Source organism: Coloeus monedula (genome assembly GCF_965178545.1).
Source record: "Coloeus monedula genome assembly, chromosome: 2".
NCBI classification, from domain to species: domain Eukaryota; kingdom Metazoa; phylum Chordata; class Aves; order Passeriformes; family Corvidae; genus Coloeus; species Coloeus monedula.
In genome coordinates this window covers 21,984,613-22,012,153 of record NC_138782.1, presented here as the reverse complement: position 1 = coordinate 22,012,153, position 27,541 = coordinate 21,984,613, and the positions used below count along the sequence as shown (strand labels likewise).

At 37.9% G+C, this 27,541-nt stretch overlaps 1 protein-coding gene across 4 annotated transcripts in view; it reads right to left on the bottom strand.

Moving 5' to 3' along the window:
- The window catches only part of RAB3GAP2 (RAB3 GTPase activating non-catalytic protein subunit 2), a 43,932-nt gene that overhangs the window by 12,242 nt on the left and 4,149 nt on the right, over positions 1–27,541 (bottom strand). Inside the window, exons 2-22 of one of the 4 annotated variants that reach the window (XM_082302356.1) lie at positions 21,342–21,409; positions 18,027–18,150; positions 17,229–17,310; positions 15,220–15,267; positions 15,041–15,116; positions 14,796–14,897; positions 13,619–13,718; positions 11,899–11,997; positions 10,934–11,082; positions 9,896–9,975; positions 9,703–9,792; positions 9,083–9,222; positions 8,159–8,375; positions 7,697–7,840; positions 7,362–7,444; positions 6,975–7,039; positions 6,496–6,586; positions 4,227–4,354; positions 3,316–3,529; positions 899–996; positions 232–337 (exon numbers count right to left, since the gene is read on the bottom strand). In XM_082302356.1, coding sequence (XP_082158482.1) covers positions 232–337; positions 899–996; positions 3,316–3,529; positions 4,227–4,354; positions 6,496–6,586; positions 6,975–7,039; positions 7,362–7,444; positions 7,697–7,840; positions 8,159–8,375; positions 9,083–9,222; positions 9,703–9,792; positions 9,896–9,975; positions 10,934–11,082; positions 11,899–11,997; positions 13,619–13,718; positions 14,796–14,897; positions 15,041–15,116; positions 15,220–15,267; positions 17,229–17,310; positions 18,027–18,150; positions 21,342–21,409 — 2,304 coding nt within the window. Of the gene's footprint in view, positions 1–231; positions 338–898; positions 997–3,315; positions 3,530–4,226; positions 4,355–6,495; positions 6,587–6,974; positions 7,040–7,361; positions 7,445–7,696; positions 7,841–8,158; positions 8,376–9,082; positions 9,223–9,702; positions 9,793–9,895; positions 9,976–10,933; positions 11,083–11,898; positions 11,998–13,618; positions 13,719–14,752; positions 14,898–15,040; positions 15,117–15,219; positions 15,268–17,228; positions 17,311–18,026; positions 18,151–21,341; positions 21,410–27,541 lie in introns of those variants that run through there. The other 3 variants (XM_082302358.1, XM_082302357.1, XM_082302359.1) reach the window with 3 other exon arrangements.

Below are 27,541 nucleotides of genomic sequence, written 5' to 3'. Positions count from 1 at the left end.
GCTGGACAGCCACGATCTGGTGCCAAACAGGAGTTGTGTCAATTTAGTGTAGAGTGAGAGTGAAAACATGGCATGATTAGTTAGTCCATGAACATGCAGCATCTAGTTATGCTGCATAATTTGTGAGAGGGGTTTTGAAAACCCAAAGTGATAATACAGCCTAGTCAGTATAGGAAATTTCTAATAATAATAACTGCAGTAGCCTTTAAGTATTCCAAATGCATGTCTCACCTTTCATTTTGCTCAGAAGTGACAGCATCGAGTGAAGGCAACTGACAGAATCTGGTTTGTCTAGAATATCCTTTTCCTTGGAAAGCCATAAATTGAGAAGGAGTGACTGTAAAAAAAGAGAATATGGAATTGAAGCAGTAAAATGGAAGGCTAATATTGCAACACACCTAATGCAAACAGTTTCTCAAACAAGTTTTGTGTCACAGAGTAAAAATGCTATGTCCATGAACCATTATATTAACATAGCAAGTTAAAAATATATGGCACAATGTACTCTAAGACAGATTTTGAAATTAAATAATGCAATCAGTAGGTTTAATTAGGAAGACATTCTACAAAACACTCCCTTTTGAAGGCTCAACTTGGCAAACATTAGTAGTTATTAATACTACAGTTGAAAATTTTACAACACTTGTAGTCCTTAATGAATATTCTAGACATTCCCACTAGAATACCCACATTTCCTACTAGAATATTTCCCTTTTTTCTTTGATATCTTTTAACTGGGAAATGCAAATATGAGCAACTGAAGAACTGAATATGTGGGTAATTTGAACACAGCCTGAATATAGTAGTAATCCAAGGGTCAACATGCAGAAATTTTCCTTTCAAAGTTTTGCTTCAAAATACTAAATCAAATTTTTGAAGCATGTAGTAAACATCTTACCAACAAGGTTTGTGGGCTAAAACCTGCTGATTCCAGAGCATGACACATTTCCTCTGTGGAACTCTCCCCACACAAACACTTCCAGAAGAAAAAGCTGCCTGAAGCAAGAATTAGTAGACATTATGAACAGTATCTAAAACCACAATCCCTCTCCTTACACTTATACAAAAGGCAATCTATTGATCAGGTCCCACTGAGAGCAATATAAAGGAACAAGTTACATTCAGAATCACCTGATGTTCACCTGCTTGCCAGGTTAAACCACAACAGTCTTTTCTAAAGCCCAACAAGGGGCACAGAGGGTTGAGATAATGACAGATCTGACCAGGGCATGTTGAAACAAATTTGTCATAATCATTCATTACATTACTTTAATAGTCAGTGGTCATAATGCTGATGGATTTGTTGCCAGAGCTGTGTTAAGTGACATGTAAATTGCTGTAAACATTTTGTGTTGTGCTCTACCACCCCTGGGGGTTGGTTCGGGTTATCAGGTACTGTGTAACGCTGGCTCATGGCACGGTAAGATCCCCGCGGTGACACCGATCTGCGTTCGGCCTCAGCCCCGCCACCAGCTCCGGCCCTCGGGTGCCATCCAGTGGGAACGATTCGCGATTACACCTTTGCTCCTCCAAGGGCCCATCTGGGGCCAAATGCCTTCCTCCACCTCCCTCTTCTCCAGCCGAATTACCATCATTCTGCTCAACACTGCTCGGTGTAGTCAAAGGGGAGAGAAGACCTCTGGATCTGATGGGAAAGTGACAATCACTGTGGCTACTCCGAACCCAGCAACAGGCACAATGGCTGAGCTAGAAAACCAGCCTGACACTGAACCACTGCCAACTCTACAAGAAGAAACACTGGAAGTCAGCTCACTCAGCAGAAGGAATAGGAGAAGGAAGCGGATGAGGCAGGCTATTCCAAAGCAAGGCCAGCATGAGAGCAGTAGAATGAGGTGGTCACTACTCAGGAAGGAAGAAGAGGAAGAACTTGTAAATGAGACAGTAACCACAAAATCCCTATCCCTGAGGGAGCTGCGAGATACCCGTGAAGATTTCAGCCATAATCCAGGTGAGTTTGCTGTTCTTATGTTGGGATAACAGGGCCAGTAGCCTGAAAAGAGAGAATAAGGAAGCCAAAGGGCTAGGATCCCTTTCTAGGGAAGGGGGCATTGACAACAGAATTGGAAAAGGAGCACAAGTCCTCGGCCTCTAGAGGCAACTCCTCCCAGGTGTGAAGGGAAGGAATCCCTTTAGGGAATACATTACATGTCACCCAGGCAAATGGACTGATTCAGACTGCACAGAACAGAGTGAAGCCAGCCTGTGGAAAGATTGACAGATACAATGAACTTCTAAAGGTTACGTGGAATGCAGTGAATGCTGGGATATTCAAACACTGGGATACACATCTAGCTAAGGTCACTTGGCTAGTCAGTACTATGGGATCTGCCAATCAAACTAACCCTGCCCAATCAAAACTCTTATGTACAACAGAAAGATAAAAATATGCTGGGGAACAGAGTCTGTGTTATTCCTGCCTCAGGCAAAAGCAAACCCACTTGTGGAACTGCTTTTGCTAAAGGACCTGGATGCACTTGGGGAAGTCTGAAGTGTACCTCAAGGGGATTTGATTCTGGGTGAGAACAGCCAATGGTTTGAATTGTATGATGTTAATTGCTATATAACATTGTATGGCATCACTACTATGGATGCTATATGTCATATCAATGGTATTGCAATAAAAATTAGCCAGATTAATGACAACTTAATTTTGATGAATCTGGCAAAGTGCAGTGATGATATAACATGATAAGCACAGCAGTGACAGAACCAGAACTGGTTCCAGCACGCAGCAATGCAACAGCACACGCCACCTCTCCTGCCCTAGAGGACTACTGTAACAGATGGAGCCCACAGTCATGGACTAAATGAACTCAACGGACATCTTAGAGGGACCTGGTTGAAAATCTCAACTCCACAAATTAGGGGTCCTTGTTGCCTCACCTAATGGCCTTGTGCTGCCTCTGGTCAGCTCCCCCATCTCTGAGGCTAAAAGTCAGCCCTGCCATTAACTCAACTCTTAGTATGCTGTAACCATGAAAGAAACAGCAGGGTACAGCTGCTCTGTGAAGTATCCAGTTACCACTGCTCAACTTGGTGGTGTTAATAAATGAATGAACAGTGGTTACATGGCTTCAGGGTAATTGTACCCACAGATGTAGTTAATTTGTATTAATATTTATTGAGGTATAAACACTTGTCCTCCACCTAAAGGTGAGAGTCCAGAAGGAGCAGTTACACACTACTTCAAGGCAAGACAGGTTGCTACGGTCCTCAAATTAAGGCTAAAATATTTATACCATCTTAGATTAAAATCAGTCTGAGCAATGCGATAAGGAGTTCAATAGCTCTTACCTAAAGCCACATATTCTCCATCTTCCATATTTTTTACAGTAATCACATCCTTTTCATATTCCAGATATTCTAAGAACATTTTCACAGACAACACATCGTCCTTCTCATCAGTCAACTGAGCAGTAGTTGGAGTATTTTCTTTCTTGTAGTTCTCCAGTAAAGTTTCAAGCCTATGAAAATCTTTTTCTTCAAGACGAAGCAGTTTAGCTAAGTCCTTAAAAGTAAAAATAAAAAAAACCTCAAGACTTACACATGCAGATGGGTTTCCAAACCATAGCAAAAACTAAAAAAAGTCAAGAGAGTCAAAATATTTAATTTTGAACACTAAAAATGTCTTTGAGAAGGGCCAAAATGGTTGAATATTCTCCAAATAAGCTATTCACATAGCTCAAATGAAGAGCTTGTCTAGCTTCCTTTTTAAGGACCAGAACAGATACATTTCCCATTTTAGAGCCTGCTCATAGCATAACAATCATCCACCAAGTACACAAACTTCTAAAATACCAGTATGGTTTTGTAAATATATAAGCAGCTTTACAAATTATAGCAAAAGCAAGCCAAATTATGCTGCTATACAAGCATCAAAAGTTTTAACTTCTACAGGTTCCAAAATATCCTTCAAAACCAAAGTTAAGAACACACTACGTACTTTGGATAAAGGACTGAAAACAGGAGATTGTGGTTTTATTTTCATTTCTATCTCAACTTCATGTGACTCCTAAACAATGTTAGGTAGATAAATTATGAGGCTGGAGGGAAGATATTACAAACAATTACTTCATTAAAAGTTCCAGGCCACAAAAATGGGTAACTTGCTTACGTACTTACTTTATCCGAGGCTTTGAAAATGAGTTTTTATGCTTAAATAATCACTGGATTTTAAAAGACAGTTGAATTTTGGATTTACTCACATTATCTGAAGGTGGAGTCTCTTTCTGTATGCTTTGGGAATTTAGTTTGCTAACCAGTTCATAAAGATGTAACAGCTTTAACTTGTTTGCACAGAACTGCAGCAGTCCTTCATCCACACACTCCAGCTCTGAGGAGAAAGAAAACTGCATTTGAACTTGAATATGTAGCCTGGAATACTGAAACACATGCACAGAACTGGATTTCTGAAACTCACTGTAATTTTTTGATTACATTCAATTCAGAGCAGCATAAAATAGGAATTATTTTTACAAGAGGTATTAAAGAAAGTTATCAGGCTTGTTTTTAAACTGGAGGTTGACAATGTGGAACTGAACAAAGACAAATCTATTGTCTTTTCCTGGCTTAAGATCAAACCAGAAACTGTCAAAAATTGAGATACAGTTCCTATTTTCTTTCATCAAGAATAACAAACTATAATATTTTGTTCATTGCGACAACACTTCAAGCATATTCCTTGCATCTGAAGAAGGCTTGGTAACTATCGATATGAATTAAATTTCATCTCAGCAAGACACTGACTTCTGTATTTTTGCAATCTTACTCTCAGAAATTTCATGTATGTATTGACATTCAAATTCCAGTAACAATTAAAGCAAACAGAATATAGGAAACTACCACAAACATGTCCAGAAAAACCCTTTTATTCCAACTTACTAGTCATTAAAGAAAGCTTTTTTGAGAGATCCTAAAAGGACCTTTCTATACAAGAGATTCCTCTGAACACATAATTTTCACCTGAAACTGCTTCTAAACATGATTTTCACCTACAACCCCTTAAATTCTTTTGATACATTGCTATTAAAATCCTACCAAAAAAGAGAAAAACATAGGGAGCTTGTCACAGAGCCACTTGACCTTGAATTCACAACCACAGCATTCACAGAGCCCAGGATCTTCTGCATATTATCTTTTACCTACTAGACAGAATGGAGGAATATGACACTACTCTTGTGAAATTAGAAGGCTGGAACATCAGTCAAGTTTGTTGTATATTCTGACTGTGGGGAAATAATGTTATGTTTGACAACAAGAGATTAATGATGAAAAACACACCAAGAAACCATAGTCTCCATCAGTGTTAAAAAGCACGTTTCTGTTTTCCTTTGGACATTTTAGGAGTTCCAACAGAAGTTGATAATACTACTGATTTAGAATGCCAAACCAAAATTAGGTAGAGAACTGCATGTGTGAAGTTCTTGATCTCCCCTATATACTTCAAGAAAACGATAAGAAAAACCTACCACTGATAGAAATGAAGGAGAGATTTCTTCTCAAGCATTTGAAACTACAAGAATATGTTGTCACATTCTCAACTGAGGCAGGAGAAGGGACACAGCCTTTCCAATGGACAAATGGTTTATTCAGCACTTGCAAACAACAGTGGTAGGGACTTCTTGACTGCTATTACTAAAGCTTCATCTTTTAACAAGGCAGTGTGAATCCAGTGATAACAACAACAACAAAGCAGACTTCTGTTGCTGAGAAATTCCAGCACATGCAAAGGAAGTGACAGGCACATACTTCTCCACTCTAATTCTCAATACCCAGTTGGGTCTCTAAAATGGGTCAAGCACAAAGTTTGCCCAGTTTAGAAAGATATGAACGTGTAATTTCAAGGAAACAATCTTGTAGACTTTCAGCAACAAGATTTTGAATTGGCAATGACATTCCCTGACACAGGCTCTGAAACCTCTAGTAAAGCATGAAGTATTTGCTAAACTTCAGCAAAATTTACAAAAAAAAAAAAAAAAAACAAAAAAACCAAACCAACAAACAAAACCAAATCAGCTAGACATGTGGTCACACCTCAGACCCTCACTGGTAAGGATTTTGTGCTTCAAGTACATTAAAATTCACCGACCACACCACACCCTTACTTCCTTCCTCGAAGAGAGAAAAAATTAAAATATTTACAGGCAAAAGCCTATGAACCCTCTTTCTAAAGGAAGCTTTTACAGGACACAAGTACCCAGAGCAGTTGTTGTTGGGTTTGTTTCGTTGGGTTTGTTAAAAATATATCATTACAAGTTACTAAGCACACAGCAAGCACAGCCAAGCATACTTACTAGCAAGCTATTTGCAGTCTGCATTAAATAAAGACACGGTAAAGCAACATCTTGTGATATCTGGTACCAAAACTAAGCTGACTAAGTGCAGTCTTCCTGTGGAATAGAACATTTCTACAATAGTCTTACAGCGCTGCAGACCAAGTGCAAATGTCTCTCCATATTTGCAAAATCCACCTACCCTGTTTTTTTAAATTATCCATTAATGTCTGAGTGATGTTTGTGAGAGATGAAAGTGGCACACGTTCACTTGTCAGTACACTTTCCAAAGCCTGTTAAGCAGATATTCAAGAGAATTAAACATTCACTTAATCTTATTGTACAAATATGGAAGTTAAGCCAACAATAGCACAACTTTGACCACAATTTTTCATCTGTATTTCACCTTCACATATATTTGTGGCATAATTTGTTCCTACAGAAAAGTCTTCTCTTTTTATTATTCATGGATGATGCCTTGGAGAAGTCACAAGTCAAAGTGAATTCTAGTCAGTATGTTGTAAAAAAACTAACCAGAAAAAAACATACAGAAACCCTAAACAGCTCAATTATTTGCTTCAAGTAAATATAGGGAAAAAAACCCCCCATATTTTGAAAGATTTAGCACTCTGGTAATGCAGTACTTTTTTTCTAATATTAAAGTATACTCTAAATCTTCACCTGTTTTTTTGTAGCAGGGTATTTGATATCAAGTATTAATTCCTTTGCTTCAGCTTCAATTAGATCTGCAAACAAAGACAATCACAATTTCAATTCATATTTCTCAAATGCCTTTTGAAGAGCAAGTCAACCTGCACAACAGCTAAGGTGCATATGGGTTCATGACATAAAGATGAAGATACTGTTATAGAAGCTGCCAAAAAAAAAGCTTGGGGAAAACAAAACAAACTAACAGAAACCCCGAGCTACTTAAAGATCATAACTAATAGCACATAGAGCTGTCAGAATGAAACCACGATCATACTTGTGATTGCACACTTACAGGACAGATAATCCAAGAACCCTTTGATAACACACAATCTTTAGAAATTATACAGGAGAGCCTACCTGGATCTGAGGTTTTAGCTTTGAGTAAAGCATTTAACTTCTTCACTAGATGCATATCCTTTGCTCGTTCACTCTTTTTATCACTGAAGGAAAAGAATTTTTAATTGTATGAGTGAAGAAAACTAAAAGCAATGATTCAATTAAACTGTATTTTTAAAATTATTTATGCTACTTTAAGGTAACGTCACAATAATGAAAATCAAGTTAATCCATACAAACCAATGACACTATTACAGAGTACTATTCAGCTTGAAAAGGAACACCAGGATTACCCTCTCCAACTGTTTCCAAAAACAATAATGAAATTAGTAATACAGAGCATAGAATGTCCTTACCTCAGTGCTAAATGGAAAGGTACATGGACAGTTTTCACACTCCCAGAGACTGGATCAACAAGGCAGATCTGGTAAGTCTGGGGCTGCCACCCCTGACTGGTCACATTGTTTAGACCCATTATTTTATAACCAGGATACAACAACCTGAAACCAACAAAAAACAAGCCTTTATACAGAATAACAAAACCAGCAACCTCCCCTTCCCACACATTAAATAAAAGGGCAAAAAGTATTATAAAGCTAAGGTTTAATAACTGCTAAACACCTTTATCAGAAAAGACTGTAGGGTGATGAAATATGACTAAGTTCCCATCTCTAGAACAAGCAGCTGCATTCAGTAGAAACACTGGGCAGCACAAGAAGTGCTTGCCAGCACCACTAGCACTTTTACCCCTGGCATAGCCACGTATCACTGTATTGCAGCAGCACAGCCACCATGCCTACCTGCTATCTGTTTCTTACCTACAGTATTTCCCCACATTGAAGGCTCCAACCCGAGGCCCTTGCTGTGTACTCCACACTTCCAGAATACCTCTTCTTGGAGCATAGATCACAAGGAACTGAGCTACCCTGCTTGGACCCTGTGCATTTCCAAAAGGAGAAGAATCCATCTTCTCAGTTTCCCTCTCCTGAAGGTCCTCTACAGTCTGTATCCAACCAACTTCTGCATCACGGTATCCTTTGTAAAAGAAGACAGAAGCTCATTAGCGTGCAGAAATTAATACAGGATTAGTGCATCAAGCTGTAATCTTAAGATTTGTTTCAAATTGTACAGCTCCTGACTCCTGGAAAGAACTCTGGTCCATTGACTTGGAACAGGGCCCCCCAGAGAGTGGCCAAACACAACCCTTGACAAAGCTTTGGGGAGGAACAAATTCCTCTGAAGAAGATACAAAAAACCCCAAGACACATCAGGTCAATACTCTGGACATTACACCAACGCAAGAAATTGAGGAGTTCCTTGTTGGGCAGTCATCATAATGAAATGAGAATCTAACAAGCTGTGTATCTTCTTACTGATTTTTCAAAGTGTTTATCTTCTCAGCAGAATTAAAGAGGGTACTAGAGCTTATCAAAAGAAAGAACCTTGGAGAATAAAGCTAAAGCTCTTCCAAAAAAATTGTGAGGTCAAAAGCTTTCTGTTGGGAAACAGTCTGTGAAGAAAAACAATTCAGAAAAATCTATGGCATTCAAAACAAACAGACCAAATTTTAACTGTAGGCCATGTATTCCAGGGATTTGCAGCAATACCCTTATGGACTTTATGTTACACCTGACTTTGGTTTGAAATGAACCAATGCAGTAAAATATTTGAAATCATAAGTCTCAACATAAGCCCCAGTGTTTTGAAGAATATTATTTGTTATCCTAATATCCCTACCATACCTTTCCACATGCGAACTGCAAGTCCTCTTGTAACATCCAGCAAAATTACCCTTCCAAATTCATCTGTTACTGCTGCTAAAGTGTTACATGGAGAAAGACATATCCTTTCACCATGGCGACGGGAGTCGGGAAGTCCAAACCTAAAGAAATAATCATAATCAAGCAAAACCACTAAACACATCCTTTTCTTCAGAAATAGTTAGATTTTCTTATAAGGATTAAGATTTCTTTTTTTAAGGTAACAGAAGGTATGGGTAAAATTAAGAGCAAATTGAAAAAGGTTCTTGTGCTATCTACCAAGATGTATCATAGCTCTGCCTAAGTCCTACTGCAAAAGCAAAGTTCAGAAAGTAGGATAAGTGATTGCCTTGTCATGCACTGTCAGGCAACGACTGTACAGTAACAGTGAACCCACACACTGGAAGGGAAAGATGAATAATTATTTCTTTCAGATTATTTCATTAATTATTTCATTATTCAGAACGATAAACTGAAAAGAAACAAAGCTTAAAACAAATGACCTGCAAACTATCACTATTGCTTAAAGTCACATGTTCATCAATTCAAAATAATCCCAGTAATTAAAAACACAAGAGATCTAAAGCAACTGACAAACTTACCTCACTGCCAATGGAGTTGCAGGTTCCACTTTTGGTTTTTGCTTTTGGACAGGTTCTTCTTCATGCTTACTCTTCCAACCAAGCCAGCCACTTGCAACAGAAAAACATGTAAGAAGAATTACACTAATGGTCCTAAAAATGCTCAAAATATTATAAAGCCACTACTAAAAAAATATATATATTTTTTTATTACCTGGCAGCATTAAATAATGCTGAAGTCAGTTTGCTTGCAACCGCTAAGGCAACGTGAGACAATAGTGGCTGTGAGCTACCCTGAAAGAAAGGAATACAGTGCTTAGAAAGTCAAGAAATAGTCAGCTGTGAACCACCCTGAAATGAAGGAACAAAGCCTTTAGAAAGCCAAGAAATAGTTCTTACACTGAACTCAACTGCAGAATAGTTTTCAGGCCTCCTATGGACTTTCAGCTCAGAAAGCATAGCTTTAAGACTGCAAAATTTTAATTCATTGCCCCCAGAAAAGCCATTCTGACATCTCTTTACAATTTCAAAATCCTCCTGCAAGTCACTGGTAGCTCAGTATGTTTGTCTGCAACAGAAGTTAAAAAAACCCTGTGTATGATCTATCACAGAGTTAGCTGGTGTACGGCTTTGGCATCCTTGCAAATAACCGTGTAAGCAGTTTTTTCACAAACATTTTGGAAGAGCAAGTACAAAAGTAAAAATTCCAATTCTAGCATTTTCAATTAACTTTCAATCCTGATAAGGGCAGCACACATATAGGGTCTGAAGGTACAAGACACAGCTATGATGACATCCTTTTCCTCCCATACAACAGAAAATGATGTAAATATACTACATGTTAAGCATAAATTGCAATTTTCTCCTACAAGAAATCACTACAATGTACTCAGGTCATGTTTGCACACAATCAAAGGCCAGAGACTCCAAAAATCCTTAAGATGCATTGTTCACGCAATACCAACCTAATTTTTCAAAAACAGGTAAGTTACATAATAGGCAATAAATTAACAAATTTTAAAAAATTACTTGACTGTCACATTCACTGTAAGATAGAAAATAAAATTTCTCATTTGCAGGAAGCCATGCTAGACATTACTATCACATCCACTCCAAACCATTCCAGTTTCAGAAGATCAAGAGGGGGAAATGTCAGCATAAAATGAACATAAGAATACTTCAGAAACACTCATACAGAAAAAGGAAGGATTAATTATTCAAAGTTTCAGCAAGTCAGCTTTGTAGTACATACCTCCAGGGCAAAAAAGAACCCAGTGAAAGGATTGGCTCCAACAGTAACATACTGGGACATGGCAGGTGGACTGTTTTTTATAGCTGCATTATATCCTCCTATATTGGAGGCAGTCTTCATTTGATCAAAAGGACACAGTGTCATGATGCCTAACAAAAACATTAAAGTGAATGTCTTACACATTCAGAACAAAGGCATGCAATTGCTCCAAAAGCATAAATATACTCCTGCCTTCTTGACTGACCAGCCAACATTCAGGGGGAAGGGAAGAGGAACAGCTTTAACCACAGAAATGCTAAACAACGTGTCAGAAACAACCTAATGGCCTTGGGTTAATTATAAAGCACATCTGGTTTGTTGAGAAGAAAAAAAATTCAGCAGAGTTGAGCAGCAAAAATACACGTACCAAGCTCACTTCACCTGCCTTGATAGCAGCCTTCTGACCTCTTAGCTGCTTTTGTAGAAAGGGTGGAAGAGAAACTAAGCTTACTGTCCCTCAGATATGCCTCTCTGACAAGAACTGAGGCTTCTGCAAATTCCTGAAGGGTAAAAGTCTTTGAGAGCCTACAAGTCAATTTGTCCTCTTTGGAAAGGAACCATCTCAAACTCAATTTTCCTTATGTGCTAGACTCAGGGAACACCCCCACCAGTCTTAACCTGCCTGCCAGACAGTTTTTTCACCAGATAGAAATGGAAAAAACTGCATCTGATCTGATCTCTCTCAGCTGTTTCTTCCCAAGCAACAAAGAACAAGTCAGTTACAGCTGTAAGATGGAAGGCTCAATCAGAACAGAAAAGAAAGTAAAATATATTTTTGATAATGGTTAATGAGATAATTCATTATGACAACCTTCTCTCACTATTTCTATTCAACTGGTATCACTAAGTGCTCTCAACCCAAATTTAACTGCACAAAAACATTATTTCATTTTTTTAAATACTTGAAATTAAACAGAAATGCTTACCAATACTAGCATGGTCAACAATCGTATCCACATCTTGTAAACCCCATTTCTTATAAGCTAATGGTGGAGGCTGAACATTCTCATTGCCAGATGCTGCAGCTGACAAAAGTTGATAAAGCACAAAAAAATTTCTACTGAGTCAAAGACAAAGGAATAGCATAACAGAGAGGGAAAAAAACACCTGATGCAATCTGAAGCCACAAAATAACCTGGTTTTAAGTTAACATGCATTGAAACATCTGTTAAAATGGCCTTTTGAAATATTTACTGTCACCAAATTAAAACATTTTTAAAAATTAACTGAATAAAACCACACAGGCTATTCCATCATAACTACATTTTGCACTTGCAGATAGTGTATTCACTAGTTATTTATGGTATAATATTCTGTACAATTTTAAAAAGCTACTACAATTTATTTCTGTGGTTTGGGCATGTTTAAGTGGAAACTTCTCCACCCAAGTACTTGCAAAGTCAGCACACTCACTAGATACGTAACAGTGGGAGGTAAGAACAGTGGTAAAACTAAACCAGTGAGTGAAACTTTCAAAATATCTATTACCCCAAATATAGATGATCAAGAATGAAGGAAGATACAACACTCCAGCTGCAGATACTGCAACAAGCTTTAAGTCCTTCTCAACACCTATCACACGGTACTACCACATAATTCTCTTCTACGCCCTGGAAACTGAGCTTGTTTCCAAATTGAAGTATGAACAGGCACTGTACTAAGAAACAGGATAAAAGTCTGCACAAGCAAACAAGGTATCAAAAGCTCTTAGACATTTACACAAACAGCAGTGACCACCACTGCCATCATCACTGCATTATCACTCCCCATGAAGTCTTTCTTGGGAAGAAGAGCATTCCACTGACAGTGACATGCTAAGAAGCACCTTAGCAGTATGCAGTGGCTTAATGCCAGTGGACAGCTGACCACCACACAGCAGCTCGCTCACTCCCTCCTGTGGGATGGGGAAGAGTCAGAATAGTAAAAGTGAGAACACTTGTGGGCTGAGATAATGACAGCACACAAACAAAACAAAATAATGAACTTTCTTCACTACTTCACATCAGCAGGCAGGTACAGGCAGGTATTTAGCTACTTCCAGGAATGCAGAGCTTCATCACAGGCAACAGTTACTTGGGAAGTCAAATGCCATAACTCTGAAGATTGCCCCTTCCTCCTTTTCTCCTCCCAGCTTTTATTTCCAGGAATACCATCATACGGCACAGGATATCTCTTTGATCAGTTGGGGTCAGCTGTCCCAGCTGTGTCCCTCCCACTTTCTGGTGAGCCCCCAGCCTGCTCACTGTCAGGGCAATGTGAGAAACAAAAAAAACCTTGACACTGTGTAAGCACAGTTCCACAGCAGCTAAAACATCAGCATGCCATCAGTGCTGTTTTCATCACAAATCCAAAACACAGCCTCCTATCAGCTACTAGAAAAAAAATTAACTCCATCCCAGCCAAAACCAGTGTAAAGTATTATGGTGAGCATGTAGAGGATAGTCAATACTACTTGGACAACTTGGGCTCTGAGAACATTTTCCGTAAAGGAAGAAACGTTCCTGAACGCAGTAGGTGTCAATATATCTATGAGCAAGCAAGGAAGATCTAAATTCCACTCTGATTTGATATTTAACCAGAGTAAATGTCATAAAAAATAAAGAACTATTAAGAGATTGAAAAATAAACATTTCCTCTTACACGTACCTCTTGCTACCTGATTGCGACATGCACGAAGGGACTGGAAGAGGCTGAAGCCATCAATTGTCACAATTGCTGCTGGGTACAAGATACTTAGTTCTTCATTCTGGGGAAAAAATGAGAAGGAGACAAAAATAGATTACTCCTACTGTTGTAACAGCTTATTTTCTGGCTTTTTATACTATTAACTACACAAAGTTGAGGATTACATCCAGAGAGTTAACATATTAAAAAGCCACAGCCAACAGACTAAGGCAGAACTACAGAAATTCAGTATTAAACTGTCCCAAAAATTATTTTAGCCACACAGTTTTATATTTTTATCTTCTTTTAATAACTTGTTTGCTTAATGTATCTTATGGCTTAGGAAGAAAATACATAAGTTACAGCAGCTTTTGAAGGACACAGAAAAACAGGTTCATCTAGAATGCAAATACCACGGTTTTAGGAAGCCAAATACTGAAACTGGATTAGTGCCTGCCTAAATTACCACTTGGGCACATAAATGCTAATCTGGTGATACAAATTCAAGACTCAAATTCCTTAATGCTCCTGCATTTCAAAACTGATCCCAAAAATGTCATGCTAGATCACATGAGTATTGGTACAAAGAAAACGTGGAAATTTCTGTGATTTTGTTGGTTTTTCGCATAAAGCTTGCCACCTCAGCCAAAAGGAAGGAAAGCTGCCTTCTTTCCTGAATAGTCTGAGTTCTGCAGATCCTTCTCTGCAGGAAATACTCATAATGACATGCAGGTTCTGAGCCTCATAAACATTCTTTTAATTTCCAGCTATCTCCTCTGTGAAATAATTAAAATAAGTTCTTATGAATGAGTATGAATACCTTTTGGCACCTGTCAAGTTACATTTTCTTCCTTCATCGATGCATTATCATATTTTTTGCACACAAATGAATAAACAGAAAATGAATGAAGTATTCCTTTGCAAACAGAGAAAAATAGAACAAATCTATAGAGCTAATACTCCAAAAAATAAAAAGACATTCTGAATCCTCAAACTATACAGGCATGAATACATCTAAAACAAGAAATCAAGAGTCTCTTGTTCTAAAGAATTGTCCATCCCAACAAAAACTGGTAAAGGACACAGAGGATTCACAGAGAAGACTCCCTTCCATACCCCATAACACTGGCACTTCGCTTTTGAAATAATCTGACAAAACCTGTTCTGTGACACCAGGATGCCTGGGAATCTCATAGGTTCTGCACTTTAGCTGGAGGACAGGATCTTCATTCAAAAGCTGCGCAAGAAGCAGTACTCCACTCTAGAAGAGAAAGGACAAGAAGCATGAACATGTCTGTCCCTTTTCTTAGGGAAGGCAAAAAGCACAGTCTGCAGAGACCAAATTTAAACCACACAGATGTTTATGACAAGAGCACCCTTGTCCTGCCCTGCTCAGAAACGCACCTCGGTGTAAAACCGAACGTAGCCAGAGGTGAAGCCAACCACGATACACGTCCAGTCAGGGCGGCCTGTGGAGCTCCTGTTTCACAAAGATACACTCAAGTGAAAATCAAATCCCACTCTAAGCTAGAGACACAGCAAAGTGTCATGTAAGGAGACTAGAGATGCATATCCATCCTTACCTCTTCTGACTCGCCAATGGAATACACAATACGCTGCTCACACATTCACTAGAAACAGAAACAGAAAATTAATGCTTTTCCCTAGCTGTGAAATTTTACTCCACACAAGAGATCTTGCCATGTCAGCACTTTGAAAGTTTTAGTCATTTATTAATGCAGCCCACCATATATCAAATTCACAGTAAGAATCAACAAAAATCCCTTCATTTTAAAGACATTTTCAATTACAAGTTCAAGAGTGCCCAAACAGACTGCATCAGTGCTTTTAGTACCTTGTTAATGCTGTCTTTCATAAATCACAGGCTGATTATTCTGTCAGTACTGTTCAGCAGATTCAAGTTAAATTTCATGTACCTAAAGGTAAAATTTTTTTCTGATCTATAATGATATGCCATGAACAACCACTTTAAAAAAAAAAAAAAAGAGCCAACTGAACCATACATATCAAAATAAATTTTTGAAATATGCAATTAGGTAGATTTTATATCCACTGCTATTCAGTGACTTATAATTTGACAGCATTTGAATATGGTCTTCCCAGTTAATGCAATAACTGAGCATGCTCAGTGACAGGCAAAGTATGCAGAAGGCAAGCAGATGAGCAGGCTTCAATATCTCAAATCAAAAGTTATTTAACTGTTACCATGACACAAAGTTTTACACTGTCCGGGGAAACAGAAGCGGTACAAAGGTTTTACAAGCCAGCATATAATTCAAGATGACATCCCAAACAGCACTTAAAGCATAAATGCCAGCAGTACTGTTTATTATTTACATTTCAGGTCACCCCCATTTCCCAAAGAGTGACTAAATAAGCAAGGTAGACAATTGGAGAAGGAAAGCTTTCTAAATGCAAGCTTGAGATGAACTGCAATTTCATTACATCCTCAAAGCAATATTAAATATCTCTGTGACATCTCATCTTCCAATAGCAAAGCTTAGCCACCACAGAACATTCTCAGTTGAAGGCAACTTTGGGAAAAGAAAAAAACCAAAAAAAACCAAAAAAAACCAAAAAAAAAAAAAAACCAAAAAAAGTTAAGTCTTTTGACAATCTGACAGTAACATATTTACACCTCCACAGAATAATAAATCAATTTGTATAGAATATAAGTGCACCTATCTAAAGAGAGCTACCTGTTTCATATGACAGTGTCCCACAGGGCTGTAACAGTAGCAAGAAAAAAACCCTCAAACAGAATTTCTCTTTTTTTTTTTTTTTTTTAATAAAAGATGTCAGGGTCATTTCAAATGCATGGCAGCAGCATTTTTAAAAAAGAATTATGATTTTTACAGATTGGAGAGAAGCTGATGAAGTCAACACCTCCTGCAGCAAGCAGAAGGTTGAAGGCAATAGGGAGCATGTTCAAAGGCAGACAGCAACTCAAGGCTGCAAATGTAACAGCAGAGTGCAAAATCTTATTCCATATGGGAGACACAAAAAAGCATCTGCCTGGTTATTTGAGGACAGATGAAGCAAAAATACTGTAAAAATACCAAATGTATGACCAAAGCAAATTTTCTAAGTCCCTAAGTGACTTAGAGCCCAAAACCATATTTTGATGAGAGAGATAGATGACTTTATACTTGTTTGAGGTTTTGAATATGAAGAGAAGCATTTCTAGAACAACTCCATACGATTCCAATTGCAACATTCCTTAAGAAAATTTCATCTCTACTATAAAAGTAGATTTTTCAAATGAGTACTGATTTTTTTCCCTTCTAGAACAAGATAAAAACCATGTCTAAATTACACACAAATACAGTGATTTGCAGAGAAGCCTTCTCTTAATTTCTAAGAACTTGTCCTGTGACACCACACAATGTACAGGAGTGAGCTTTGCAGGTACTGTTTCTCATCACTTACGTTACTCTGTTTCCAACAGTGATACACATAAGACCACGAATGCACTCAGATGAAAGGAAAAAGAGTACAAGTAAAAAGCCCATGTTACTAATTGCTAAACATGAAAATAACATCTTAATCACAGCTGCATTTCAACACCTACCCTTCTTCAACATTCAGAGAGCCACTCCAGCCAACAGCATATTGCATTTCCTCCTTTCCCTTGTCACTGTGCTTCCATTTAGCTGCCATGAAGAATAAAGACACCATCTAAAAACTCTAATGTTTTGCATCTCACAAATTTAGTTCTATTTCTCATTCTTCTCTTCAGTGCAATACATCCTACCACACTTAGATTAAGTGCCAATTACAAACCTTGAAGATCATAAAAATAAAAAGACATTCTTAGGGACTTTTCTTAAGAACTCATACGCTTTCTTAGAAATTTACATGGAACAACACAGTACTAAAATTCTGAAATACCTAGTTTTGTTTAAAAACATTTGTACAGTAATCCATCGAATTTTAAAAGGTTCAATTCAGGAAACAGGGATACCTTTAAAAGTTCCCAGAGCCCTACTTTAGAGTAAAATATAAAGCCACCCAATGTTCAAGATGGTATTCACCCACTGTTCAAGAATTTTCTATCAAAGGTGGAAACTTCAAGAAAAATTCACATTAATACTCCTTTCCCCAAGTGATACTGGCTCAGGTAATTTTTTAAGAGAAAAGGAAACTAAGGTCAAGCATTTCTTAATGGCTAAAACCAATACAAAAGTTTTGGTTTTTTCTTACTGAGAAAAAATAATGTCGGTATCTCTGAGCATTTTAAAACTATTGGGTAGTTATAACACATATGAATTATGACTTGGGGGATAAACAGAGGGAGTGGGGCAAACAAACCTTGTTCTGGTTACTATAAAGTGTCCTGGCATAAACACTGCGCGGAATGGATACTTACGCACTAAAAAGACAGCTTTCTGTTCATTAGCTATTACCATCAGGTCATTGGTTGGTGACAAGGACAACACACAGTCCTGAAGCCAGTAATTCCTCTGGTTCTTGGAATTAGATTCCTCTTCTTCCTGCAGGTAAAGCTTTAGTCAATGTATGCAAGAATTTTTAGGCACAGCAGAACTTGCAAGACTGATGAGAACAATCTGGCTTGCCCTCCATACCAGTGCTGAATGGACTTTTTATTACTGACCATATCACTTCAGCTCCAACTTGCATGAAAAGCCCTGAGAAATGCATCAGCCTTGCACTAATTGTGTGTTTACAAAACAGAAAACAAAGAAGTACTCATCACTAGCTCTACTCAAAATCATCTCCTTTCAAAGACACACTAGGAGAATGAGACTTAAAGTTTTAAAATCATTGATTAGAGAGTGCAGAGAATCTCTGTAGTTATTCTCATTGCAATCCATACTCAAAATGAACAATTTATCCAAGCTCATACATTGACCAGCATTAAGTAAATACATGCACACATCAAGAAGGCAACTAAGCTGGTATTCACATGGCAACAGGTATCAGGTACCTTTCCACAAAGTATCTTCACAATGAAACAATTCCAAACAAAATGGTGCCAAGTTTTAAGGGTATTAAGATGGGTAAGTGAAAACTTAGATACCATCCTCATGTATAAAAGCAAAACAATTACATCTTTTTTTGCTTGGGGCAACAAGCCAAATATTTTATTGCAGCACAAAGTAGCTCTTGCTAATCACAGTTCAAAGTCAGGAAGTAACAGCCTTTCAGTGAACTGCTGCAAAGTCTGAGAGTTGATACTCCTGGTTAGTTAGATCCATCCTCTTACCCAATCGCAGCAACACACTTTCCCTTGCCCACAGACTCCATTTCCACTTCCATATCCAACCCTACTTCCTCTTAGCTCTGCCAAGTATTACTTCATCCTCTCATATCTCAAAGCAGCTATGCACAAATAAAAAACCCAACACCTTCAGTGCGATCATTTTCTGATTCATTCTATTTATTCTATTAAAGTTGCATCCGCTTGAAAACATGCACATTTACTCCCAGCAGAAAAATAAACACCAATTTGTAGGAAGAATTTGCATATCATACTCTTAATCAGCTATTGTATTTATTTCCTTTCATAAGCTTGTACCATAGAAATGGCCACTGTGCACATAAAAATACCTAGTATATCCGTGATAAAGTCTACATTAGCACACTACGAACGTTCTGTTAACTACCGTTGTCCACACCGTCTCTTAATTTGTGTAAGAGAACCTATTTTCATGTGATTTTTGTTTATTGATGGATGCCAAATTCTATAGCAACAATTTTTCCCTATTTACTGGCATTTTTCAAGACTTTACAAAAAGGCAATGAAGTTGGCTGAGATACTCATGACAATTTTAACTACTCATGACAGAGATAAATGTATCGTGCAAAAACACATAAGCAAAAGCCAAAGAAAAGCCTTGTATTAATTTTTAATGTCATGATTTTCAGACTGAGGAAAAAGAAACAGAAATTAAACTCTTGTCTAAAGAAAAAGGAATTACAACAGTATTTCAGACAGAAAATTTTAAAATTATCTGTAAACACAAACAAAACTTGAAATATAAAGACATAAAACGTGGTCATCTTATATTCGCTACAAAAATAAGCTAAGGTTAAAAACAGGAAAAGCACTGAACTTTTCAAAACAAACTACTTAAAGGGGAAAGGCAGAATGATTAAAATCTGTATTTAAGAAAAGACATCATCATGCCTACAAAATAACTAATCAGATCCATAAAAGGACACCTTATAAAAAAAAACAGAACTTTTTTTTCAATGCCTTCTCAGAAATTGCTATGTTCCATGAAATAGGTACTTGTCCAGGGCACAAATAATTCCAAGAAACAATGAATTTTTCACCAACTCTAATGCAAATCAAAGCTTTAACAAGGGAATATTTTACTAATAATTCTCAACTCTGTGCTGGACTCACGCACTCATTTTGCTGTGTGTTTAGACACACAGACTCCTGTATTTATATGCTCCCACACAGAACAACCCCTTTGCTGTGTATGACAGCAAACCCTTTCTGAAGAGTTTGGCCTGGAATCACTGGTAACTTTAGAGGAAAACCAGTAAGTAGAGGATGCGAGAAGGGTGTGAACCACCTGGCAGAAGAGTGTGACATTTTAAAGCAAAGAGTGAAAAACTGAACTATTTCAATTTAGAAATGCCTGCTGGTTCTATCAAATTACAACAAAAGTAGAAAATCAAGTATTTGTTCCCCTCATTCTGGAAATTATAAACATTACAGCACATCTAAAAAAGACATGGCCTGAAAAATACACTCATTTCATGGCAATTACAGTGGAGCTGAGTACTCATCCTATTTTAAAGGTTTTATACCCTTGTCATTCGTGACAGTGTCAGTGACTCATCTCTGGGAGACACCATGCTCATTTCAATTTGTCTGTCACCTCAGCTGAAAAATCTGTTTCTCTGCTGTATAGTCACAAGGATACTGCCCAACAACTTGGGCACCCTTCCTGCACACTGAGAAAAAGACAGCAGATAAGGGGTTTGTTACCTAGGTGATGTCTGGACTCCTCAGAGCTCTTAAAGGGAATTAATAAACTAATTCTGTTGAGATGATTCATTCAGGTGCAAAGGATTTCTACAAGCAGCTTCACTGACATCTCATCAAGTCAGCTGGTAGCTGGAAGGTTCAGCCTTACAAACAATTAACAGACCAGCCCTGCTACTCTTAGTTGAAGGAGTTGTGCAGAGGAATGCTTCTCCCCCTTTAAAGAGCAACTGTGCTGTTCCATCCCACACAGGTAGTTTAAACTCTCCTGTAACACCATCCACATATCACAACATAAAAGGAGCATTAGTGATCCTTAGGAGGATGTCTATGCCAGTAATTCATGATTCAGGATTTTTAAATTTATATTAATTTGCGTTAATTATACCTTCACTGCCATGCCCTATTTCTGGCTAGCTATAGGACAAAAAAGATGCCCTCAGCTGCAGCAGCACAGAAAGATGTGGGTATACTCCAGTGAGAAAAACACTACAGAACACAAGAATATGAGCAATTATCACAATAGGTAACATCCAAGCTATATTTAGAAAAAAATTACAGGAGCAAGGGACAAGCAAGCAGTCACATTTAAAACAGAGGTCAAGACCTCTCTTGCCCAGGTGACAGTTACAGAGGAGGAAAAAAACAAAACACCACACACACAAATTAGTGGAAAAGTCTTCCATAATAGGGAAGTTAGCAATATACATATGAACTTACAGGTTCTTGCAATTCTGCTTCATCCCAGGCTCCCCAGCCACCATCTTCCCAGCTTGTTGATCTGCCTGCTTTAAGTGAAAAAAGACTTGTCAGAGGAATACAGCATAGGCAACGAAACAATCATTTTCCTTTCCCCACTAATGAATTACAGTTTTTTTATGGCAGATACTAAAGGAGTTCTACTGAAAGAACCCTGAAGTGTCTTATTTACCTGTATTATATTTACTTCCATTTCTGACACTATGGAAGAGCAGTAACAGAAGATGTACCCTATGTACAAAGTGGAAACAGGTTTAACAACACCTGTGTCACATTAATTCTGACAGCCTGCATCCAGGACTCTGGACAAGTTTCACCTTACAGTGCCTGAGACAACAGCCACTGATCATTGAACAGGGCCTTTGTCCACTAGAACGAATTATCCAAGCAAATTTGTCTTTTCTTAGGTTCTCACAGAAATTCAGAGACCCAAGATACACCCATAGTTTTATATAGTAAGAGGGCATAAGGGGGAAGGCAAAAACTTTCCACTTGGCAAAAACTCTCCAGCAGGCAGAGACATAAAACCTCACTGCAAAACCTAAGCCTTAGCTTGATTTATGGAATTATCACTACTCCAAAGACAAGAAAAGCCACATCTTGTACATTTTAGGCAGCTACAAAGGGAGAAGAGACAGCAGTCTCCCTCCAAGCCCTCAGAACTTTCTGCATTTGCCCCCGATGCTTTACTAAGACAACCTATAACACACCACAAGAACCACATATGCACAAGTAAAGCATCTTCCATAATGTGGATTAACATCCAGTTTAAGTCAATTACAGGATCAGCCACTAGCATCCGAAGTTCATTTCAAAAGGAAACTATAGTAGACAGAAATTCATCTGTGACCACAAAACATCTGAGCCCAGAAAAATACAGATTCCCACAAGCACCAGCAAAGCAAAAGCTGAAGGTTTGGCCTCTGAGGAGAAAATGAGCACAAGGACCTTGGTCATTCACATCTTTGCAAGACAACAGAGAGGAAAATTAATGAGACACCGATCAGTTTCAATTATGTCATTCAGAAACCTCAGAGTAACCACAAGCTCACAAAATACCTCAAACACCTAAGAAAACAGAGGTTCATAGAGACAAGCCTACTTCTTAGTTGTAAGAGTGAATGTAGAAGCCATTTTTTTCACCTAAAAATATAGAACTTGATATCAATTTAAAAGCCACAGGCATTTAGTAGTAGCAGATGTACAATTCTCAAACACCACCACCACTGGGACCATCAATAAATCAATAAACATCATTATAGTTTAGTAGAAAAGCCAAAGACTGACTTCCATCCAAGCAAGCACTGGAGTGAAATCTGAAGCAGTAACATCAATAAGATTTCAAGAGTTTTCCAAGGATTTCTTTCAAGTTTTTCCATTAACTGCTGCTGTCATGGCAAATTTGACCTTAAGAAGAAGTTTAAACATAATGTCTCAAATGATCTTAAATTTAGTTTTAAGCAAGATTCTGCCATTTTCGATGGTCAAACAGTACAGACAAGAAGGTTTGTATCAAGAACAATTTTATTTGGTCTAAAAACTTGTAGTTGTGTTACCACCAAGCAAGGAAAGGCTGAACAACAAAACAGAAATCTGTAATCTCTGTCTAGGCAGATTTTAAATCTGCTTCTATATGACTAAGGAAGACAAAACCTTTGAAAAAAATATTTTAGTTTAAGACAGAAGCTTTCCCCCAATGCTGTTGAGAAGGTATTTTAGGAGACTGTAGAAGACAAGATGCCCACTCCATTTTACCTCTGTAAAATGGAAGGGTCTGTACCATCTGCAAAATGGGCAAGTCAGCCAGTTTTACTGCATCATCATCATCAATACAGATATAACTGCACAGTTATTTCAGACATAACTATATAAGCAACAAGCTTCCAAGGGTCACAGTCTCATCTTGTATTTGAGGTTGAATATTTTCCAGCATAAAAACATACAAAGGAAAATTGTGGCAAATACTGTTGAATATAGTAACCACAAGAAGAGAACAGTAGCTAGCTAACTTCAATGTTTAGATTAAGATAGCTAATAAAACTCTACTTCTGTTTGCATTTTATTATCTCAAAAGACAAAAAAATCTTCCTATAAAATTCATGGAGAAAAGAAATCTGTCCATGTGCCACAGTCCAGAGAAAAACATAACCATATCCAAGAAACACAGCTGGGGCCAATGCCTTCCCTACAGCACAGAGCAGACCAACCTTCCCAAGAAACCTCAGCCACTTCAATTCTGAGACTGAACACCCACAACATAAAACTGCAGCTGTGAGGATTCTTGCTGCCTCTGTGAATAGCTACAATTTCATGGTAGTTGTCATCTTGCTGGGATGATACTAGATAAAAGAAAAAAAGATGGGAAAATGATGTAATGGTGAGTCACCATTCCACTGACGAAACCTGCAGAGATCTTTTGGAACTGTGGCCTGCTCTGCAAAGGCAGCACCTTCTCCAGCTTACAAGGGTTTACAAGCTTGCTTCTTCATATCCCTTCTCCACATTGTATAAACCATCCCAGGATGCACTATCATATGTATTTCTCAAGCCCCTGCATCCATCTTGCCTTTCTTCCACATATTGTTCCCTTTTTTAAGAAGAAATGAAATTAAAGTTGTTTTCTTATTCACATTATTAGACATTTCACCTATGCAATGAATAGTGAAGCGAGGCCTTAAACAATAGACAACCACCTCTGGAACAATGGACAGAGAAGGCACAGAGGAGACACTGTCATAAAGTAACCCAAAGCACCAGTTATTCACCTGTGCCAATGAACTACAAAGTATTCCATGGAGGAGGTCAGCTTGCACAGCCTTTCCCACCCACCAGCAGTTGGTCCAGTGAGAGTCCAAGTCCACTGAGTCCAAGATCTGTTATGATGAAGATTTTGAGAAATACCCCACCATTTCCTTTAGTAACATTACAGATCAGAACTAGCAACCGTGGAATGTAACACACTATCTAGTAACCAATACCTAAGCAAGCCCTAAACAGTTGCAACATGATCATTTTTTCCAGTCCCTCTTTGGGGAAGGGTGGGGGGTGGAAATCAAACTTTCCTGCACAAATCTCTATTTCCATTCAACTTTATCTCTGACTAGTAGTAGATGTCTTAAAAACAGTTCTTACTTGGATAAAGCAGCAGCAATATTCCAGATTTTGCTTTACTGAGGAGATTGCAAAAATAAAAGTTCATCTACTGGATTTACACGAACCACTTAATTCTTTATTTGAAGCATACAGCATCAGCACATTTGAAACTTTAGAGCTGGTTTAAATGCTGCCCATGTGCAACACTGGCGTTAATGCACAAGAAAATTCATTTAAGCACATTTATCATAAACATAACACCCACAAGAACAATTTCTACTCATAAGCATGTTTTGTTTAAAAGACAAGAAGAGAGGAGAGAGAAAAAATAGCAACAGATCTAGACCACTGAGGTCTAACTGGCGTTTAACAGGTCAAATTCACTACGAAAGATATTTTTACTCACTTCCCAAATTACAGAATACATATCTGAGCACAGAGAACTGCCAGTGTCCTACCTTCCAGAGCAGCATGATGACCTGGGGCAGGCAGCTGGAGCCCTTCCTTCCTGCCCTCACATTTATGTTCCAAGTCCATGCAGGAGGTTATTTGAGGATGTGCTTGGACACATGCAATGAATTCCCATCCATGCTTAAAGAATATAAAACAATAAAAGGTAATAATGCAAGAAATGACTGCTCAAGTGTGAGAGTTGCAGATTTTTTTTCCATGCATGTTTACTGCAATTCTGATATCACTAGACTGCATAATTTTGGAAGAAATAGAAGCAGTTTCTTTTCTCTTCAGGCCAAGGAATTTTAGAAATAGCTTAGAATCTTCCTGCTGTTCAGGAATCATAGGCCATTTATTCCCAAAGTTCCTCCAACGTGAGGACTCACAAATACATTAGGATATTTTGCCAACATTACTAGGAAGCCTCTCTTGAGGCTAGTTGTATATTTGTTCTCTCTTCTCACTTCAGATATACTTAAGTGGGGAAAAAACCCCAAAAGCACTCAAACTAGGTTGGTTTCCTAATCACAAAAATAACCACTTAAGCATTTTTCTTCCTTAAGGTCGTCACAATTGCTTTCAACAAAGTAAAAAATGACTAAATTAAAAATAATCCAGATAAAAATAAACATAGATGTTTTTGAAGTAATACTGCAAAGTTCTACAGCTTACAGTTGTAACTTAACCCCAAAAACAAAATTTGAAATACGAGAGGGAAAAAAAAAAAAACAACAAAGCCCATAGGAAACAAACGAAACAGATTACATACAAAACATAGTATTCCACACTTTTTTCAGGTGCAAGCAGTGCCTTAAGTTAGAGTAAGAAAGAATGAAGCCTGTCCAGCAGAGGAGTTGTTAAAGCAGCAAAAAACTCAGGTGAGAAGATAGTTTGGATGAAGTACTCTGACACCATTCTCTCATGTATGCTGAGAGCATGTCATTTACTCTTCCCCATATCGGAGATGTATTAACCACTACAGATGTAACCCAATTCAGGCAGAGAGCTTATTTTAATGACATTTTACATGAAAACTGAAAGAAAGGAATACTGAACATAAATAATACAATCTGGAAAGGGAGGATCTGATTAAAGAAGCAATGAAAAAGAACTTGTCAGAAGAGTATTCAACAGGAATATAACTGATTCAATAAGACTGATACAAAAACAGTTAACAACCCTAATGCTAAATGCAGTCTAGAATTTCATTCTGTATTTTTTTCTTTGTAACCTTGTTGGCAACTCAAATAAAAAGCCTGGCCTTCTGTATTTCTGAATTAAATCAGCTGATCCAGATAAAGCAAAGTGTACAACTCCAGAAATGCTGGAGCCAGGAACTGGGCTGAAGAGCACTTTTCAGGCTGCTGTCAATGCAACAAGGCTGGATTTTGGAAAGGAGTTTCTCTGACAGGCTTAAGCCATCACTTCTACTGTAAAAAGAAGCAGCAAAGTGACACCTCATAGTTCTGAGCAAACTCTCAGCTCAGGGGGTCAATCTTTTTCTTCCCCTGAATAAGAACAAACTCACTATCATAAATGGAGGTACCATTGCTTGAGAACTCTCAAGGCCAAGTTTAGGTTTGCTGGCTTTTTTTCCTTATTAATTTCCTAACCAGATATAAACACACCTGGGAACTAAAAATATCTGCACACCAAGAAAGCACTGATTTTTCTGTTTCAACTTAACACCCCCAAAGTCTATCTGGCAGCAGTCCTACCTGGCTATGTCACTGAATTGCTGTCATCAAGCCTATAAAATGTTTTAAAACACTGTTCAAGCTGTGAGTGTACTGGAAGAACAGAGACACACAGAGGTCTAAATAAATTGCAGTTAAATTCTTCCATTTGTAAAGATTATAGAAAATGTTATCTGCCTTGCTCTATTTTCTGCTCTTTTCAGGTAAACATCCAATAATTAATTTCTGAATGCTAAAATTCTGTCATGCCTGCAAAGCTTTATCACATACTGCAAATAAGATGGATTTTCATTCATATGCATGCCTTTATTTTAGAGAGGTGTTTAACAGAGTTAACTGTTACAGCTGTTTTCTGATCCAGCCAACAGCAGCCCAAAACCACTTCAACACAGCAAGATGTCAAATTAAATGTGATGCAAACACTTCCTATTCCCAGTATTTGCACAGTTAAACCAGCAGTTTTCAGAGCCACTTAGACACCACTAGGCTCAGGCTCTGCAGAGGACTCATTAGCAGCATTACTTTTCTCAAGACTCTTAAATTCTCGTGCTTAAGTCCTGCTCATTAAAATATGAAAAAGCACTCAAACCTTTTTCTTTTCTAAAGAATGAAGATATAGCAACTCCATATGAAGCATTTTTAACCAACTTACTCTGTAATGCCAGGTTTATTTACTTAAAGCACGTGAGGCAAGATCCACCCCAACACCTGTTATTCTAATTTGGACAATACAAAGTAGCTATATTTTGCTTCATGGCAGATCAATGGTCAGCTCAAGCAGTCCATGAACATTTCTTAAATTATTTCAGCATGGCATCAGTACCAATTTTAACAGATGATTGCATAACACAAGAACGAAGCACACAAACCCTTCCTTCCAGTGCTTATTGACTGAGCAGGAAACAGGCACCCACAGAA